Source organism: Engystomops pustulosus, chromosome 1 (assembly GCF_040894005.1).
Source record: "Engystomops pustulosus chromosome 1, aEngPut4.maternal, whole genome shotgun sequence".
NCBI classification, from domain to species: Eukaryota; Metazoa; Chordata; class Amphibia; order Anura; family Leptodactylidae; genus Engystomops; species Engystomops pustulosus.
Window position 1 is genome coordinate 2,875,906 of NC_092411.1, and position 12,415 is coordinate 2,888,320.

General features: G+C 46.7%; 2 protein-coding genes across 2 annotated transcripts in view; one reads left to right on the forward strand and one right to left on the reverse strand.

Moving 5' to 3' along the window:
• The window catches only part of LOC140085330 (uncharacterized), a 309,037-nt gene that overhangs the window by 267,427 nt on the left and 29,195 nt on the right, over positions 1-12,415 (reverse strand). The gene's annotated exons all lie outside the window — the stretch shown is intronic.
• Positions 1-12,415, forward strand: part of LOC140114036 (uncharacterized) — a 43,652-nt gene that overhangs the window by 21,618 nt on the left and 9,619 nt on the right. The window contains exons 11-12 of the mRNA XM_072132678.1: positions 2,547-3,739; positions 3,783-3,928. Coding sequence (XP_071988779.1) covers positions 2,547-3,739; positions 3,783-3,928 — 1,339 coding nt within the window. The remainder of the gene's footprint in view (positions 1-2,546; positions 3,740-3,782; positions 3,929-12,415) is intronic.

Below are 12,415 nucleotides of genomic sequence, written 5' to 3' on the forward strand. Positions count from 1 at the left end.
CAGTCCACCGCCCCTAAGGTAACGAGCATGTATCTGGTGACAGTCCACCGCCCCTAAGGTAACGAGCATGTATCTGGTGACAGTCCACCGACCCTAAGGTAACGAGCATGTATCTGGTGACAATACATGGAGGTAGATGTCCTCTAATCTCTGCTAGAGTTTATACTCCTGTTCTTTTCTTTCCATTTTTGTTTTGAAATGTCCCATTAAAACAGTAACACACAAATCTCCCATATAGTTCTCCTCCCTGGAGGATTGTGTGGTGCTGGGAGATCTTTCCTGTGTTCTTCATGTTGGATCGGTGCAGGTTCAAGCGTTGATGGAGTCTCTGGTCCGGTCTGTGGTTGGACGCTGTTCACACTTAATCAGATACAACACATTGGAAGACGTGCAGGAACATGTCTCCTTGGCTCTATCTGTAGCTGCTGTCATTGTGGTCCGGTACATGGTCACCCGTAAGGATGTGCTGACGTTTTGCACCTGTTTTGTAGGCGGGTGAGGGGCCATTTTCAGAAGGTGGGGGTCTCTGGGCAACAGGTTGTTTTAGGAGAGGAGGGACTGGGGATAATGATTGTAGTCTTGTATCTTTATGTAGAATCGGTTGGAGTTCCCTGGTGATATGATGTAGGATCTCCAGTTGTGGCTGTAGGTGACTACTAGGGGGCACTCGGACCCTCCAGTTGGGGTCTCCTGATATGTGAGTGACCTCTCTGCTGATGGCGGTTGATTTGGTTGTTGGTCACTGTAGAAATTGAGCCCTAAGCTCCAGGAGGTGTTTCTCCAGGTCTCGGCTGTAATACACAGGTCAGACTGTACGTTATATCCGTATCCGTCGTGCCCCGGTTGTTTACTTCCGGAGGGCCCGGCCCTCTCACCCATGTCCTGATACAGCGCTAGTATAAGGGACGGGCCGCCCGGAGGCTGTCGTAGCGGAGCTTCTGTGCCTCTTTTCAAGGAAATCTATCTTTTGTGAATGTCTAAATTTCACTGCAATTTTAAAAAAATGACTGTGAAGATTTCAAAGCGTTAACAATCTTCCTTAAAGCTGTTTCTAAGGCTCCTTCCACACTTGCGTTGCAGATCACGTCAGAGTCTGATCACGGTGCGATCAGGGTTTGGTGAGTGAAAAACGCACATTTTGCATCAGAGTGCAATCAGTTTTCAGTCAGAGTTTGTTCAGTGTCTCAGTTTTTCACGCGCGTTTTCAATGCAATTTTAATGCGTTTTTCATGCGCAGAAAATGCGCGTGAAAGGACTCAAGGCTGAGCTCTGTCTTTTCTATGGCAATTGATGTGTGAAAAACGCATTGCACTTGCAAGTGTCTCAGAGTGCAATGCGTTTTTGATGCATCTCCATAGACTTGTAGAGTGCGTTTTTCACGCGCGTGACTTGCAAAAGTAGAACATGCCGAGATTTAAACGCGCGTTAAAAAAAACCACGCGTGTGTGTGAAAAAAATGCAAGTCTGAAAAGACCCATTGATTTCAATGGGTCAGAGAGAAATGCAAGTTCTGCTCTTCAAAAGCACGCACAGAAAACGTGTGAAAGGAGCCTAACACGGTCAGATGTCCAGGGTTCAATACTGAAAAAGTGAGCCTAAGCACTAAATTGTCAATATATAAAGAAAACCCCGGACATGTGACCTGCTTACTAATAGCCAATGAATCCCTGTCACCAAGGAACAGAAGAAGAGATCCCCCAGTGACAGCCTCCCATTGGTCTGTGACATCAACAAATCAAGTGCTTGTTACCAGTGGGCAGACTTCAGCCCAGGAGGCAACAACAAAGAGCGGGAAAAGTCTTCCCGCCAAATTACCTCAAACAGTTCACCACATACCTGCCCATAATCCCATGAGGAACCCTCCTGATTGTCCGGGTTCCCCACATGATGGTTTTACCAGACATATTATTCTGAAGAGAAGATCACTGTGAATTTTTAAAATGGTGAATTTTTCTAAAATGTTTTTTTTTTTAAATAAACGCAAAACATATCAATGACAATTTACCATTAAAATGAAGCACAACATTGCATGGAAAAACTGTCTCAAAATCACCTACAGGGTTATAGTTTTTGACCACTTTAACGCTACACATGTCATTACAAAGAATGGGGCTGGGTCCTTATTCCTCCCACAGAGACAAGTTTCTTATATGTTCTCAGTAAGCGCGAGTCCAGCGACACTTTTTTTTTTTTTTTCTTTTAAATGCAGCGGTTTCTCCTAATCTGTCAGGTTTTCGTTCGGCCACGGCCCCCATTTCCGTCGCGTGCACGCCGGCGCCGATGCGCCACAATCCGACAGCATCTCACAGCACTATAGGGATCATGAAGTTTCTGCTTAGAGAGTCCCCGCTCACACTCTGGAATCTGCAATGCGCAAACTCCTTTAAGAGGTTATGGGGCCATCAAATCTTTCGTTGAAGAATGTGATATATTGCTCGGCCTCCATATATTGATAAATTGTATTACATTTTTCATACAAATTTTGTGAACCCGATCATGTTTTGCATTGTATTTTTAAAAAATAATAGATTTTTTTTTTTTGTCAGATAACTATATGAGGAGCTCAGAGGAACATCTGATATCTTCTACATATGAAGTGCAGACCATGACCCCGGATATACCCCCAGCCCCTCACAGGGAAGACCCCTCATCTGATCCTATTATACACGTCTCATCTTCTGATTCATCACAGACGCTACAGCAAAATGACTCTCAAGGAGGGGATCGAGGATCTCACACAGGGGAGAAGAAACATCAATGTTCGGAATGTGGGAGATGTTTTAAACTGAAATCGCAATTGGATACACATTGGAGAATTCACACAGGGGAGAAGCCATTTTCATGCTCTGAATGTGGAAAACATTTTGCTAGAAAATCAATTCTTATTATTCATGGGAGAAGTCACACAGGGGAGAAGCCATTTTCATGTTCGGAGTGTAGCAAATGTTTTCGTATAAAATCAGATCTTGTAAGACATCAGAGAATTCACACAGGAGAGAAGCCCTTTTCATGTGCAGAATGTGGGAAATGTTATACTCAGAAATCGGATCTTATTAAACATCAAACAATTCACACAGGAGAGAAGCTATTTTCATGTTCCGAATGTGAAAAACATTTTACTAGGAAATCCTATCTAGTTACACATCAGAGAACTCACACGGGGGAGAAGCCTTTTACATGCTCCGATTGTGGGAAATGTTTTACTAGTAAATCCTATTTTGTTATACATCAGAGTTTTCACACAGAGGAGAAGAAGTATTCGTGTTCAGAATGTGGGAAATGTTTTAGACTAAAATCACAATTGGATACACATCTGAGAATTCACTCAGGAGAAAAACAGTTTTCATGTTCCGAATGTGGCAAATGTTTTCGACTGAAGCCACAATTGGATACGCATCTGAGAATTCACACAGGGGAGAAGCCGTTTTCATGTTTAGAATGTGGCAACTGTTATAACCAGAAAGCACAATTGGATACACATCGGAGAATTCACACGGGAGAGAAGCCCTTCTCGTGCTCACAGTGTGGGAAATGTTTTACCCAGAAATCAAGTCTTGTTATACATCAGAGAACTCACACAGGGGAGAAGCCATTCTCATGTTTAGAATGTGGGAAATGTTTTACTAGCAAATCTGCTCTCGTTGAACATCAAACAATTCACACGGGAAAAACATTTTCATGTTCCACGTGTGGAAAAAATTATACTAAGAAATCATATCTTGTTAAACATCAGAGAACTCACACATGAGTCACTTTTTTTTTTGTTTTAAATAGTTTTCTAGAAAACTGGAGCAGCCTTTGTGTCATTGGAGTATGAGGTCCTCTTACTTGGCGATGATCAGACTCGCACCCGAGGCCATGGAAACCAGCGCTGTGTGAATGAGCCTATAGAAATACATGAGTTCCTCCTAGAATCAACAACAAAACAGTATTTCCTGGGTTGGGTCTTTCTTTAGATGGTCCCTATCCTGTAGGTTCAGGGCACCGGCAGGAGCGCTACGTGGTGCCAGAAACAGGACACAGTGCCTTTGGTTCTATCCTTGAGTTCTGCAGATTGTTGTGTGTACTTATATTATTTTGGACCTAATGAAGGGTGCAGGTCGCTCCCGAAATGTTTAGTCCACGTCCCATTTCTGAAATAAAGAACTCCCTTCCACCATCTCTGGATTCTGGTTATTGGAGGCTTTCGCGTCACTATCCCGGGTTCTTTCATCCCATATATTGGGGCTGATTTACTTACCCGGTCCAGTCGCGATCCCGCGGCGCGTTGTCCGAAGTTGATTTGGGTTCTGCTGGGATTCACTAAGGTCGTGCGCCCGATATCCACTAGGAGTCGCTGGTGTTCACCTGCTTCGTCCCGGTGCATGTGAGTGCTATTCTTGCGACAATTTTTTTTTTTATTCTGCGGTATTTCCGAATCCGTCGGGTTTTCCGATGGCCACACCCCTGATTACTTTCACGTGAAAACCGGCGCCGATGCGGCACAATCTGATCTCGTGCGCCAAAATCCCGGGGCAAATCGGCGCAAATTGGAAATATTCGGGAAACCCGACGAAAGTGCGCGATTCGGACCCTTAGTAAATAAGCCCCATTCTCTTGGTTCTATGCGTTAGGGTCAGGACTCCGAACAGAGCTGCCCCAGAAGCAGGAGAGGTAAGTACTTTTTCTGGCGCAGCTCTGGTTCCTGATTCTGACACGTAGAACCAGCCCGGGACACAGAGCAGATCCACACATGCTTCAGTGTCGTGAGCAGAAGAGAAGACAGGAAAATATCTGCTCTGGAGTCTCCAGTATTTTTAGTTTTATGTTCTGGGAGTCTCTCTGATCGTCTGCTCTGGGGTCTCCAGTATTTTTAGTTTTATGTTCTGGGAGTCTCTCTGTGATCGTCTGGTCGGGGGTCTCCAGTATTTTTAGTTTTATGTTCTGGGAGTCTCTCTGTGATCGTCTGGTCGGGGGTCTCCAGTATTTTTAGTTTGATGTTCTGGGAGTCTCTCTGATCGTCTGCTCTGGGGTCTCCAGTATTTTTAGTTTTATGTTCTGGGAGTCTCTCTGTGATCGTCTGGTCGGGGGTCTCCAGTATTTTTAGTTTGATGTTCTGGGAGTCTCTTTGTGATCGTCTGCTCTGGGGTCTCCAGTATTTTTAGTTTTATGTTCTGGGAGTCTCTCTGTGATCGTCTGGTCTGGGGTCTCCAGTATTTTTAGTTTTATGTTCTGGGAGTCTCTCTGTGATCGTCTGCTCTGGGGTCTCCAGTATTTTTAGTTTTATGTTCTGGGAGTCTCTCTGTGATCGTCTGCTCTGGGGTCTCCAGTATTTTTAGTTTTATGTTCTGGGAGTCTCTCTGTGATCGTCTGCTCTGGGGTCTCCAGTATTTTTAGTTTTATGATCTGGGGGTCTCTCTGTGATCGTCTGCTCTGGGGTCTCCAGTACTTTTAGTTTTATGATCTGGGGGTCTCTCTGTGATCGTCTGCTCTGGGGTCTCCAGTATTTTTAGTTTTATGTTCTGGGAGTCTCTCTGTGATCTTCTCCGCACAGCTCCTCATAGCTGCGAGCCCTTGTCTGAGAAACCTGCCGTCTGCGCATGTGATTTTTGGTGTAGCCTCCGCACTGTGTAGCCTCCGCTTCGGCTACTCCACCCCCCCAGTAGCCGCTTTAGAAAATTTACATATTTGCCAAATAAAAGTTAGCTAAATATTGTGGGTATGTGAGGATTAGGCCTCAAAAGGCCTCAGGTCCTATAGATGGACCTACCACCCAATCTGCCTTTATAAGTAGGTATGTGGTGGTAGGTTCCCTTTAATTACTACAGATGCTTCGTATATGAACTGTTTACATTTTTCTATAAACAATCTTTTGGTCTGACAGTGGTTTGATATCTACTCATTGTTAAGGTCTAATGCATCTACTGTGCTTGTTTCGTGTGGTGATGCCCAGGGGGTGTAACTACAGCGGTAGCAGCCATAGCATCCGCTATGGGGCCCACAGTGTCACGGGGCCCCAGCATCCTGCCTGACACTAAAGAATGAAGAATGTGCACCCTTATATACATACTATGCCGCACATGTAACATATATGTGATGTGTGTATGCTGTACGTGTGTATATACTGTCTGTGCTTATATATGATGTACGTTTGTATATACACTGTCCTCACTCGCAGGTCGGTAGCAGCTTCAATATTCTTACGAAGAAGATGACCCGATTCTCAGAACAAGAATCACTATATTCCCTAATAAAAGCCTGACTGTAGAAAACTAGAATCGGGCAGAATTTCCTAGATCTGCTTGTTAGGATCAGAGGTAATGGACCCACTGGACCACCGTGGATGATGACGTAAGCCGACACCTGGGACACGAATCTAAGTGGTTCCCGGAAGGTCAGGACAGGCAGCAGAGGAGCGGAGTAAGGAACGGAATCGGGGTCACAGCGGGAATTCAGTATAAATGCACAGGAACCAAAAACAGCTTTTCACTACGGCCGGTTCCACACTTGCGAGTGTGATACGATGAACTCGCAACGCATGCTGCCTGGGTCTCCCGGCCCGAACGCTGGAAATAGGAACGGAACTGACATGCTGAGTTCAGTTCCTGTTTGCAGCGTTCGGGCCGGGAGGCACAAAGATCCGGCAGAGGTCACAGGAAGAGGCCGGCTCTTTAATAAGTCAGCGGCTGTCCAGCAGCAATTAGCGGGAGACGCCGCTGGAGCGCGGAGAAGTAAGTGAGGCTGCCGGTGGCACGGAGCGGCACAGAGAGGCAGGCGGGTGTGTCTGCTATCCCTTCAGAGTTGGAAAGTTTAATCTGAGACCTCGCAGAGTTTTCGGATGGTGACGGATATCCTGGGTCCCAGCAGTTTGGTGACTGCGCTCTCAATGAGAGGTCAATAAGGCTCCAACTACTCACATAGGTGGTGGTCGTTATGTAGACTCTTCAGTGTGATGGAGGTGCTCTTAGAGCAGTGATGGCGAACCTTTTGGAGACAAGTGCCAACATGAACATTTAAGCAGTAACTTATTGATCCCTGCTGTATCACAGGTTTTAATCGTATTGGTGTCCACCAATTCAATGGAAAGATGGAGAAATTTGGATTGTAGCTTCCCTCCAGGACCCCCTGAAGAGGAAGAATCAGGGGACCCAGAGCAGGAGCTCCAATGACAATCCATCTCTATCCAGCCCTTCCCGCTCCTCCTGTAGTCCTGGCAGCCAAGGATAGTGCTTTAAAATAGCGCTGAGCATGGTGCGTCCTGGGCTGTATTGGATCACAGGAGAAAGCCTTGCTGGCAAGCTCTGTGTTTGGGTGAAGGCCTGGGTGCCCACAGAAAGGGCTCCGAGTGCCACCTCTGGGACCCGTGCCATAGGTTCGCCACCACTGTCTTAGAGGAAAAGAATTGCAACCACTCAAATCTGAGGATTTTATCGGGTGTTTATACTGTGCTCCAGGAGCATCATAGGAGCATCAAGATGTTCTCCTAGAAGAGAGACAATCAGCTACAACCATTGTGATCAGATGTGTGTGGAATATCAGGGATATAATCTACGCTCCAGTATATGGATATCTGCTCTCGGAGAGAACATCCACTACACAGATCAGCAGTTCTATCTATTATGGAGATTACGGATCAGGAGGATCCTAGTGATGGTTACACAATAAAGATCATGTTTAACCCCTTACATTACAATGTTACTCAGTGTTATTGCTGTTTTAGCTCCTATCACTCAGTGATGGTCGGTGTAAGACTCCAGAGTGGGAGTGGACACTTCATGATCCCTCTAGTGCTGTGAGATGCTGTGTGCTAACAATGTGCTCAGATTATCAGGGTACAGGGTTTATCTACACTTTCATTTACCTTCAGAACATTCACTAGTATCTGACACATAGAAAGAGAGATAAGAGATCAGAGATCCATTAGATGCATATTACATATAATGACGTTCTCAGCTCTGCTATCACAGCCATTACACACTGTCAGCACTGCTACATATTTTGTCTGCCATAACAGTCAGCTCTGCTGTGCCTCCCTCCCCTTCCCCAGGATAAAGAACTTATCTGCCTGTAGCATGCAGCTCTCCTCTCCTCTCAATGTGCTGTGTATACTGGCAGGAAGTCAGTGTCTGTGAGCTAGTTGTGGAATGCAGGGGTGGGGAGCAGCTCAGCTCATGCAACATCAAACAAGAGAGCAATATGGCTTCCCCGACCCTAGGCCAGAAGTTACTGAAATTGTGTACACCAGGACTGATGGCCCCCTCTGGCAGGATCTGCTCTGCTTTTAGCTACTTATGCTCCTGTTTATACAAAACAAGTCTTTAAAAATTATGCAAATGTGCTGTACCTATAGATGTTAATGGATTCTGGAGCCCCTCAGGTTCACTTGCATAATTTTTAGTCCTATGTAACATCCACCTCAGCCGTTGCCAGACACGCAGTCCCATGTAACATCCACCTCAGCCGCAGCCAGGCATATAGTGATTACTGTGTGGACTGTATATAGTGATTACTGGGGGCTGTATATATTTATTGCTTGGGGCTATATAAAGTGATTACTGGGGGCTGTATGTAGTGATTGCTGGGGGAGCTGTATATAGTGATTGCTGGGAGCTGTATATAGTGATTACTGGAAGAGCTGTATACAGTGATTGCTGGGGGAGCTGTATATAGTGATTACTGGGGGGAGCTGTATACAGTGATTTCTGGGGAAACTGTATATAGTGATTGCTGGAAGAGCTGTATATAGTGATTGCTGGAAGAGTTGTATATAGTGATTGCTGGGGGAGCTGTATATAGTGATTGCTGGGGGAGCTGTATATAGTGATTGCTGGAAGAGTTGTATATAGTGATTGCTGGAAGAGTTGTATATAGTGATTGCTGGGGGAGCTGTATATAATGATTACTGGGGGGAGCTGTATATAGTGATTACTGGGGGAGCTGTATATAGTGATTGCTGGGGGAGCTGTATATAGTGATTACTGGGGGAGCTGTATATAGTGATTGCTGGGGGAGATGTATATAGTGATTGCTGGGGGAGCTGTATATAGTGATTGCTGGGGGAGCTGTATATAGTGATTGCTGTGGGGGCTGTATATAATGATTGCTGGGGGACTGTATATAGTGATTGCTGGGGGAGCTGTATACAGTGGTTGCTGGGGGAGCTGTATATAGTGATTGCTGGGGAGCTGTATATAGTGATTGTTGGGGGAGCTGTATATAGTGATTACTGGGGGAGCTGTATATAGTGATTGCTGGGGGAGCTGTATATAGTGATTGCTGGGGGAGCTGTATACAGTGATTGCTGGGGGAGCTGTATATAGTGATTGCTGGGGGAGCTGTATATAGTGGTTGCTGGGGGAGCTGTATATAGTGATTACTGGGGGAGCTGTATACAGTGATTGCTGGGGGAGCTGTATATAGTGGTTGCTGGGGGAGCTGTATATAGTGGTTGCTGGGGGAGCTGTATATAGTGATTGCTGGGGGAGCTGTATATAGTGATTGCTGTGGGGGCTGTATATAATGATTGCTGGGGGACTGTATATAGTGATTGCTGGGAGCTGTATATAGTGATTGCTGGGGGAGCTGTATATAGTGATTGCTGGGGGAGCTGTATACAGTGGTTGCTGGGGGGAGCTGTATATAGTGGTTGCTGGGGGAACTGTATATAGTGATTGCTGGGGGAGCTGTATATAGTGATTGCTGGGGGAGCTGTATATAGTGGTTGCTGGGGGAGCTGTATATAGTGATTGCTGGGGAGCTGTATATAGTGATTGTTGGGGGAGCTGTATATAGTGATTACTGGGGGAGCTGTATATAGTGATTGCTGGGGGAGCTGTATATAGTGATTGCTGGGGGAGCTGTATATAGTGATTGCTGGGGGAGCTGTATACAGTGATTGCTGGGGGAGCTGTATATAGTGATTGCTGGGGGAGCTGTATATAGTGGTTGCTGGGGGAGCTGTATATAGTGATTACTGGGGGAGCTGTATACAGTGATTGCTGGGGGAGCTGTATACAGTGGTTGCTGGGGGAGCTGTATACAGTGATTACTGGGGGAGCTGTATATAGTGATTACTGGGGGAGCTGTATACAGTGGATGCTGGGGGAGCTGTATATAGTGGTTGCTGGGGGAGCTGTATATAGTGGTTGCTGGGGGAGCTGTATATAGTGGTTGCTGGGGGAGCTGTATATAGTGGTTGCTGGGGGAGCTGTATATAGTGATTGCTGGGGGAGATGTATATAGTGATTACTGGGGGAGCTGTATATAGTGATTGCTGGAGGAGCTGTATATAGTGATTGCAGGGGGAGCTGTATATAGTGATTGCTGGGGGAGCTGTATACAGTGATTGCTGGGGGAGCTGTATATAGTGATTGCTGGGGGAGCTGTATATAGTGATTGCTGGGGGAGCTGTATATAGTGATTACTGGGGGAGCTGTATATAGTGATTGCTGGGGGAGCTGTATATAGTGATTGCTGGGGGAGCTGTATATAGTGATTGCAGGGGGAGCTGTATATAGTGATTGCTGGGGGAGCTGTATATAGTGATTACTGGGGGAGCTGTATATAGTGGTTGCTGGGGGAGCTGTATACAGTGATTGCTGGGGGAGCTGTATACAGTGATTGCTGGGGAGCTGTATATAGTGATTGCTGGGGGAGCTGTATATAGTGATTGCTGGGGGAGCTGTATATAGTGATTGCTGGGGGAGCTGTATACAGTGATTGCTGGGGGAGCTGTATACAGTGATTGCTGGGGGAGCTGTATATAGTGATTGCTGGGGGAGCTGTATATAGTGATTGCTGGGGGAGCTGTATATAGTGATTGCTGGGGGAGCTGTATATAGTGATTGCTGGGGGAGCTGTATATAGTGATTGCTGGGGGAGCTGTATATAGTGATTGCTGGGGGAGCTGTATACAGTGATTGCTGGGGGAGCTGTATATAGTGATTGCTGGGGGAGCTGTATATAGTGATTGCTGGGGGAGCTGTATACAGTGATTGCTGGGGGAGCTGTATATAGTGATTACTGGGGTAGTTGTATACAGTGATTGCTGGGGGAGCTGTATATAGTGATTGCTGGGGGAGCTGTATACAGTGGTTGCTGGGGGAGCTGTATATAGTGATTGCTGGGGGAGCTGTATATAGTGATTGCTGGGGGAGCTGTATACAGTGATTGCTGGGGGAGCTGTATATAGTGATTGCTGGGGGAGCTGTATATAGTGATTGCTAGAGGAGCTGTATATAGTGATTGCTGGGGGAGCTGTATATAGTGATTGCTGGGGGAGCTGTATATAGTGATTGCTGGGGGGAGCTGTATATAGTGATTGCTGGGGGAGCTGTATATAGTGATTGCTGGGGGAGCTGTATATAGTGATTACTGGGGGAGCTGTATATAGTGATTGATGGGGGAGCTGTATATAGTGATTGCTGGGGGAGCTGTATATAGTGATTGCTGGGGGAGCTGTATATAGTGATTGCTGGGGGGAGCTGTATATAGTGATTGCTGGGGGAGCTGTATATAGTGATTGCTGGGGGAGCTGTATATAGTGATTGATGGGGGAGCTGTATATAGTGATTGCTGGGGGAGCTGTATATAGTGATTGCTGGGGGAGCTGTATATAGTGATTGCTGGGGGGAGCTGTATATAGTGATTGCTGGGGGAGCTGTATATAGTGATTGCTGGGGGAGCTGTATATAGTGATTACTGGGGGAGCTGTATATAGTGATTGCTGGGGGAGCTGTATATAGTGATTGCTGGGGGAGCTGTATACAGTGATTGCTGGGGGAGCTGTATATAGTGATTGCTGGGGGAGCTGTATATAGTGATTGCTGGGGGGAGCTGTATATAGTGATTGCTGGGGGGAGCTGTATATAGTGATTGCTGGGGGAGCTGTATATAGTGATTACTGGGGGAGCTGTATATAGTGGTTGCTGGGGGAGCTGTATATAGTGGTTGCTGGGGGAGCTGTATATAGTGGTTGCTGGGGGAGCTGTATATAGTGATTACTGGGGGTTGTATATAGTTCTTGTTTCTTGTCTGGACTACATTCAATGGGGGCCTCCATCAAACTCACTCCGGCCCTGTCTAGGAGACATGCAGTCCCATGTAACCTCCGGCAGACACGCAGTCCCATGTAACCTCCGGCAGACACGCAGTCCCATGTAACCTCCGGCAGGCACGCAGTCCCATGTAACCTCCGGCAGGCACGCAGTCCCATGTAACCTCCGGCAGGCACGCAGTCCCATGTAACCTCCGGCAGGCACGCAGTCCCATGTAACCTCCGGCAGGCACGCAGTCCCATGTAACCTCCGGCAGGCACGCAGTCCCATGTAACCTCCGGCAGGCACGCAGTCCCATGTAACCTCCGGCAGGCACGCAGTCCCATGAAACCTCCGGCAGGCACGCAGTCCCATGAAACCTCCGGCAGGCACGCAGTCCC